Below are 8948 nucleotides of genomic sequence, written 5' to 3'. Positions count from 1 at the left end.
TGACACGTTTTTTACTTTTTATTCCTATAGTGAAAAAATTACAATTTTGACCTTAAACTTGACCAATTTTTTCAATCGTGGTCCTTTGGCCAGATGAAGTTAAATTTTGGCCGTTAACGTTACACCCAAGGGACTATAAGTGAAAAACGTGCCAACTTTAGGGACGAAAAATGTAATTCATTCTTCCATTCATCTTTTCCAACAAGATTTCCGGCCTCCGGTCATCCTTGATTGATAGATGAATGGCTAGCTAGAAATGGAGTTGGTTATTGGGTTTAAATAATAAGTTTGTGAGTCCATCGGAGAAGATGGCCGGAGGCCGGAATCTTGTTGGAGAAGATAAATAGAAGAATGAATTACATTTTCCGTTCCTAAAGTTGACACGTTTTCACTTTTAGTCCCTCGGGTGTAACGTTAATGGCCAAAAGTTAACTCCGTCTGGCCAAAGGACCACGATTGAAAGAATTGGCCAAGTTTAAGGTCAAAGTTGTAATTTATTCACTTTAGGGATCAAAAATGAAAAATGTATCAACTAAGGACGAAAGTATAATTTACTCTATTTTTAATTATAACTTATCAAACTATCAATGATTATATCTAAAAAAATATATATATATCTAACTGATAACGACTATATAATCTAAAACTTTATGAAAAAGAAATACCTCAACAAAAACTACGAATAGTTTCTTTAATTGTATGGTTAAGAAAAGAGTTACAACAATAAACCTTGATATGATATTGATAGACGAACAAGTTAAATGCTTTGGTCAATGTTCTAGTATTACATCTGTTACTTTGATTTTCATTACATTATTGATATTTGAATTTATCGGTTTGAATCTTCATAATTTTAATTACATTCTTTATATTTGAATTTATTGGTTTCTTCTTTCACAGCTTTTATTGGATTACACATATTTAAATTTTATTTTTAGTATGTTATAAATAATTCGTGTATTTAACGCGGGTCCAAATCTAGTAAACTATCAAATATTCACGAACATGAATGAACGAAAGGAAGCTATAAATGAAAAAATCTTTTTGTTCATGTTCATTCGTTTAAAAACTTGTTAGGTGAATAATTCGTCAAACATTCAATTCATTCACAACACTACCTCACCAAATACCTTCGAAATAACATTATTGCAGTTAGTACAGATTAGAAGTTGTGAAGGTCATTAATGTAATTTACTAAGTTAATATACTACCTTTGTGCTTACATTATCTGACCTTACCATAAATTTTGATAGATATACAAACTTGTATGTTCTGTTATCATAATTTTTCATATAAATTATTGTTTGGTTACTGATATCAACAGACTAATATATACTTTTATAATCGTTGCCAACCAAAAACATTATACATGAAACTTGCACTTTTTGACTACACACTTTTATGTTTTCTAAACCTTTGATAGATATCAGAAAAGACTCGATCTGATTCGTTATGTAACCTATTAGAACAAGTTACCTAGAGGACCAATATGCTTTTGAATCAAGATAACTAGAAGGACCGATGCGCTTTTGAATCTTGGATTTGCATAGAAGGAATCGTAAAAGAAATGGTTCCTCGTGAATAATCCAAATTGCAATTTGGTCACTTCACACAAATTTGGACCATCAGAATCGCACGTCTTTAAAATACATTCCCACAGGCTAAAATCTATTCACAAGCCTAATAAAAAAAACACACACACATAATGTTCAGAAAACAGAAAAAGTAAGCAAATGATTATGCAACAGGAGGATAACTAAAGCATGGACTCTTTTCTACATGCTTTCCAGAAAGCATGAAGGGCAACAAAAGGCCAAACCCCTCTTGATCAGAAGCCCAAATGGGAGTCATACTTCTAGAGACTTGTACATCATGCAATGGAAGTTGTTCCTTACTTCCTTACCAATATTTGACCATTTCTTTGACTGGAAGAAAGCATACCCAGAAAAAGGTCTAATGACTCTCATGCTTGAGGAGCACAACCATGCTCAAAATTACAAGATAAAGGCAGTCTCCTTTCGGTTCTTTAACCACTCATTATCTAATGTATAGCCAAAAACCGTAATATGTGTTTTATGGTGTGTGTGTGTGTGTGACGTAGAATAAGAGTAAAGTATAATCATGATTCCGTGACATGCTAAAACACGCAGGAACCAAGAATCTTGAAGTAATGGTTTTAGTAGCAAGTGAAAGTGGTAACTTTTGTCAATGATGTAAACAAAAAAGTAGAATACACCATTGACCAACTGGTTAGCATTCTTTGATCACACCTATACACTTTTTGAAACATAATGAGCACAAATCCTGCTAAACTTGACTTACCCTGTCAATTAACCATACCACTATTCTTTTTCTTCTTTGATGAAATGAGCTGTCAAAAGCTTTGTAACCGTAAAACCAACAAACGTGTCAACTTTAAATAGCTCTCTTAGCTTATCATCACAAATAATCCTTCGTTTATCGGATGGATCCTGTGTAAATATTATCAAACAAAAAACAACTTATGGAACTTGTTCAAAACACAATAGTTGTACCAACAACATAATTTTAATCTCATGCCTTTTTGTTGAACTTACATATTTGACAGTAAAACAAGTCACAAAAAAGTGATCAAACTATATCATTAGAAATATGTGTATAAGGTGTATACCCCCAATCAACAATTTAGTCAACCCTTTGTATATATGTATAGGTTTATCGCTGAAAATGTAGTGAACTTTAAACAAATTTTCATTGTATGTAATGAGATTTAATTTTTTTTGATGTTACAGACTTTTAGTTACTATTTTCTGTAATAGTTAATTACATACTATCTGATGTGTAACAGATTAGTCGGTTTTTACAATAGACTATGGTCTAATAGGGCACAGCTATGGTGGTGGTCGATCTAGTGTTTGACATAATTGATGATTATTACTTTGTTTATAAAGGTGATGTTAAGAATCTTCCATAAAAAAATGGTTCTTTTGGTTTAATACCAATTGAAACTAAAAGACATTTAATACTTTAAATTCCATGGGAAAAATGATATGGAAATATTTATATAGCCTCAGACTATGATAAAGATCCAAAGGTGCACAAATCGGAGAAAAAATAATAGTTTAAATTCCATGGCCTCAGATAGTTTCAACTTTTCAAGTGGACATTTGCTATAAACGGCAATGATTTATAGTTTGCTAAATTAAACGGTAAGTTTTGAAGTTCATAACACACAAAGACAATTGGTGTAAAACTCATTACATTTTCATGCAATAATCCCATATGTATACCCAAAATAAACTTGGAAGAACAGTAAAAATAAACCTGAAGATTATTTTGCCTGATATATTGCCAAATTCTCTTCACAACTTCTGCACGAGACAGTTCATTTTCATCGGTACCAAAGAAATGCATCAACTCATCTGATATTGGATGTGGAGCAACAAATCCCGAACCCTTTGCTTTTTGCCGTTTAGCCTTTGTCTCTGGCTCATCTGAAAAAAAGAAGTCTATAAAGGTTACTAGCATTTATAAAAAGCTGATTTAGATTCTTGAAATAACAACCAAAATTGCATTACATTTAACAGTTGACTATACCTTCTTCGTCTCTCTCATTTTGCTTCTTCTTTTTGGAAGGCTTGACCCTAGCTGCAGTTTGAGAAAAAAATAACTTTTGTTCATCTTACCAGAATATGCTTTTGCATTCAACATACATGCATACTGCAAGTTAATTACGATAAGTAAGGTTTCCGCAAACTTGAGTTTCTAATGTAATTTTCTGATAAAGTATAATCACAGTCTTCTCAGTTGCTGCTATAATTACGCGACTAAGCTTTTAATACTTGTTAGTATCAGGGGAATTTAGATGATATAACTACATGTGGGAATATTGACCTATGCACTTTTGACTGGACAATTGCGGATTCTTCTTGTTTCTAATGGGTCTAGACAAAACCTGGGCTTGATGCGAAATGAGTCAAACGGGTTGAAAGCCTCTCAAAGTGTCATTTTTCCAGCACAGATAAAACCCTAATCAATTTATGTTCTTCAAATGATAACTTCTGAGCACTAATCAAGTAATTATATATAAAAATATTCATAAACTTGAATCCAAAGGGTTTAGGTCAGCCCAACGCCCAAAACTAATCCGAACCCATACAAGAATCAATGATTATGACCCAACCCTCTCTTGGCACATTACTGAGCCTGTCCATTTTGCCACTTCTACATTTTGGCATATAACCATAAAGAAAGCAAATAAAATTAGTACCGTATTCTTCATCTGATGACCATATATGTTTGTTAAGTGCTTTATTCATTTGAAACATATCAATGGACTTGACGCGAAAAACTTCATGTAGCATTTCATCACATAGAATCTTTCGCTTGTTCTGTGGATTTTGCAAATCTTTCTCTTTGATATAGGCCCATAATTTCTTGACAACCTGAACCACCAAACACGGAGAACCTGAGTTGAAGTTATATTAAGACTATATACTTACACAGGCATATTGTAATATACCTCTGTTCGGGCCATTTGCGGCTCTCCAACAAGCTTTTGAAGTTGGGGAGAAAGTGCACATGGTTTGCTAAAACCCCCTCCCTTTTTCTTTTTATTTGTAGCTGTCTTGTTGTCCTTACTTGATAACACAGTTAAGCTAAATTAGGACTATTAATCAAAAACATGTGAATATTAACTTCACTCGATCAATTGAGTTACTATGAGATAAAAGCAGCCAGCTGAAGTTACATAGAACGTAAATAATGTTAGTGTGTTAACCCTTTACCCAAATAATGTTAGTGTGCATTCATGGATACTAGTCTGCTAAAGTAGAGTGTTAGTTACTCATTGATAAAATAACACTTAGTATAACCAATCAAGGTTACACAAAACAAGGTATGTTATAAGCCTTTATCGTGGACTAATTATCTAAAGTAGAGGGTTAGTTTTGCATTCTCTTTTCTGTTTTAGCATATTGATTAAATGGTACATAATAATGATGAGATTACGATTAAGTAAAATAGTTCCTGTTGTCATATATGCATATCATTGTAGTACTCGCTAATAACCAGAGTATCAGACTTCATCATCTTAGAGAACTCAAGAGTCGGATTAGTGGTTATATCTGATTATAAGCCATATTTTGGTTCACAGATGCTCCCTTACTCTCAAAGGTTTACATTCAATACTTAAGGACTTGTAATCCCATGTCAGGAAAATGATATGAATTTGAGCATTTTAATTAAAGCGTTCATTGAGAATAAAGTGTTTATCTTGGGAATGAATCTGACAAATTGACAATGTGTTTTTTTTATTCCCTTAACCATGTTCAATCTATTGATTCCCCCAAACTATATCCTTTTGGAATTAATTGTACTACAATCATTGTCAAATTCATGAATCACTAGGTATGTGATACTTTTTATACACTTTGCGCACAAGAAATCAATAAAAAAGACAGTCTTAGCGGTGATTGTTTGAGACATGCTCTAATAAGTGCACTTACTTCCATGTTCCGGAATTTATTATTAATCCTTTTCAGTTACTTATGGTCCATTATTAATGAGTACCACAAAAAAACGTAACTGCACAACTTGAACATGATCCAAAGGGGCAACTAGTTCATATTGTACTAATATTTGAAACTAGTCGAGAAAAATAACCATTGGCAAGAAACTAATAAGAAAAGATTAGCAAAAGGTGAAACATGCTATCAACCATCAGCCCTTTTGATGAACAAAAATGATGGTACACGAGTAAATTCTTTTTCTAAAATAGTATAGGCAGGCATTGAGCTAACTTATCAATCCATAAGACTAAGGTATTTTAGCCTCTGATATTAGATTATCCAGATGCGGGTTTTATTTTATTTATCTATCTATCATAACTTATTATTGGAAAGCAATGATGAACATATTTACCGAAGTATCTAAATATAATGCTGAATTGCATATAATTGTAGTACACGTGTCTTGCAAATCTAATATTCCTCTCGAATAGACACAATCCTTCCACATAGAGTGGGTAACTAATTTTAATGAAACTTTCCAATGATAAATACAATAAGTATCTAAATTAGTTTTCTATTTAAGTAACATTGCCTCAAGTATGAAACAATAATATGACATCATGATCATCAAGGTCATTCTATACTGAGTATTCATATTTCTACTTCTTTTCAAACATAGGCATGTATTGAAGATTTGTTATCAGTGCATTTCCCTCGAAATTAATGGGTATCACATGAGTCATTGATTCATATGTGTAAGTGTATAAAATTGACCATTTATGCACGATACCGGTTTTTGTCAGGCATAGTGTCATAAATAGTGAAGATACGTGACAACCAGGTGAAACATGGTCAGGCAAAGGAACCTCCAGAAATGCTACACATCGGATCAGTTTTTTTTACACAACATTGAAATCAATGGGCTTAGCATTTAGCTGGAATTTATATAAGCAAAAAGATATATTTTTCGTGAATTAGATAAAGATCTAAGAGAACTATGAGCCTTGTAATCTTGTATCATGCTCGACTATCTCTGTATGCTTAAATGACCTATTTTTATTACTCGATGATCGATTCTTATATTGCTACCTATCTTATAAGAATGATAGAGTTCAATATCGACGTAAATTCTATATAACTCTACTATAAACCTAATAACAAAGTAACAAACTCCTGCTATAAAAAAAAAAAACTAAAAGCTCATTGCTTTATTAGTTACTCAGCATTTCATCTGCTCATGAACAAGAGAAGATGATATCCTACACAACAGGTTAGATTTCGTTTCTTAGCAACCCCAACAGGCCGTGTCAGACCACCCTAAGAGCTCATCACTCGGGACCCAATGAAAGGCAAATCAATTAAGCTCACCCAACGCCCCACTCAAATGGCCGCCAAACTAATTAATCCATCTTCAAGAAAGTTTTTTTTTTTTAAAAAAACTCAGGTTCCTTGGTGACTTTATTGAGGGTTGAACACAGGATACATCAAAATGCCCCATTTCGAAAACCAATGAGGCTACACTACAGATTATTATCAAACCACAATCAACATTTTCACCTATTGCACAATATCTCTAATTCGACATTCTTAATCATATCCGAATCAAACAGATGCATAACTAGCAACGCTCTATACTAAATAAGCTTGGACAATATAACACACACACACACACATGCATATAATAGATATATATGTACTCACGTATTCGACTCCTGGGTATCATTATCATCTTCTTCTTCTTTGTCGTCGTCTTGTTGTTGTGCTTGACCCTCACCATTCTCACTGCCATTCTCACTGCCATTCTCAACATCCCCATTACCAGGATTATAATGTGACTGCAAATACAAATCAATTTGTTTACGAATAAAGGATTTCCTGTCAGATAAATCGACACCCAAATCTTGTTCAAGTTTGTGGCGAACACTGGCTGGAGTTGTAGTATCAAGGTCAGATGTTTTCAAAACATCATGAAGATGTTCCAAAAGCTCAGAATCTGTCAACATTTTTGGATTACAAATTGTGGGCCTTTAATTAAATCAATTGTTTTTGGGGGCATGCAAATGAAGAAGGTAAGGAATGGATGGATTGGGGCGTTTTGTATTGTATGAATTGGAAACTTAGGTTAAGTGGGGACAATATATTCTTTTCTTCTAACTCTCTACTTAACCCTATTCTAACAATTTTATCCTTTTTCTGTTACAAGTTAAAAAAATTTTCTAAAATTTGCTATCATATGTAAGCCGTAAGGCTATCTCCAATGTGGGTGCCCTTGGATATCATGTACCGTTGAAATTTGTCTAAAATTAAAGATTTTTTTAAGGATGTAGCATGTCTTTACTTGTCCTTACTTAATGTATTTTTATTTTTAGTAAAAATAAAATGATATGTAAGGATATTTGTATGGTTAGAGACAGGGACGGATGTACTATGCTTTGAGTGGGGGTTAATGCCCCCTATGCATGCTAAATTTATACAACATATAGTGGAGATTTTAATATATAAAATTGAGACATTATATAAGATGCCTTCCTTTAAATTTTTGATGCCCTCGTAAACTTGACCCAACTTAATTTTTTGCCCAACTAAGTCTAAAAAGCACTGATAAAGTAACAATCTTTTTATAAATATTAGTGAAATTTTAAGTTTTGTGTTGTTTTATTTCTATTATTACATAATACTACTATGATTGAATTCTCTTATTCTCATGAGATTAACCTACAGGAAATTTGACTACTAAATTGCTCCTCTAATGAACCGGCCTCATCTCAATTTATACATAAATAACGGGCTAAAAAAGTTAACTTTTAATTTATATTATTTTAAATTTATCTTTAGTAAAGGACAATTATATTATATAAACTGCTATACTACTATGAATCTCTGGTATTATTATTGTCATGTACTTTTTTTTTCCTACTAAAAATTTGTTACGAGTATATAAATTTTTTGCTATCAATTGCCCGTTATGAGTTCGTTAATAGTATTTATTGATTATATAATCTATGTAGTTTATAATTTCGAATTATCGATTACTTGTCTTAGTTTCACTTGCTGCGTTTTCTATTAATAACACATAAATAATAAGTTGTTTTTCGTTATTTTTGTCGCATTTCTTTTAGTGTAGCCACTTCGCGTCTGTTTTTCTCGCCATTAACATTTTGTTTAGCTGTCGGTGACTTTTGACCGTAACAAAAAAAAGATTTTGCCCCCATTACATTGAATTCCTAGATCCGCCTTTGGTTGGAGATAAAATTATAAGATTTAAAGGATTTGTAAGGATATGATGTGACAGCTCAAAAACGCCTATAGGAGTCCTTAGCATTGGAGATAACCTAACATAATCAAGAGTTAGAGATTACGGCCACATGTCATGTCTTGAAAGTTTTAGGAGGATTTTACGATGATTTTTAAAAGTTAAATTACTTATAAGAAGAGTTTTGCTTATAACAGTTCTTGACG

The 8948-nt window shown here is 32.6% G+C and overlaps 1 protein-coding gene across 1 annotated transcript; it reads right to left on the bottom strand.

Moving 5' to 3' along the window:
* Positions 1–1578: 1578 nt before the first annotated feature.
* LOC122596237 (upstream activation factor subunit spp27-like) lies at positions 1579–7598 on the bottom strand. Its single transcript, XM_043768784.1, has 6 exons — positions 7191–7598; positions 4502–4619; positions 4250–4424; positions 3577–3627; positions 3304–3473; positions 1579–2471 (listed from the first exon to the last, which is right to left on the bottom strand). The coding sequence occupies exons 1-6, from the start codon at positions 7490–7492 to the stop codon at positions 2343–2345; spliced, it is 945 nt and encodes a 314-aa protein (XP_043624719.1). The 5' UTR covers positions 7493–7598; the 3' UTR covers positions 1579–2342.
* Between the last annotated feature and the right edge of the window lie 1350 nt (positions 7599–8948).

The sequence above is a fragment of the Erigeron canadensis genome, chromosome 4 (genome assembly GCF_010389155.1).
Source record: "Erigeron canadensis isolate Cc75 chromosome 4, C_canadensis_v1, whole genome shotgun sequence".
Classification (NCBI taxonomy): domain Eukaryota; kingdom Viridiplantae; phylum Streptophyta; class Magnoliopsida; order Asterales; family Asteraceae; genus Erigeron; species Erigeron canadensis.
This window is presented reverse-complemented; position numbering and strand designations above follow the sequence as displayed.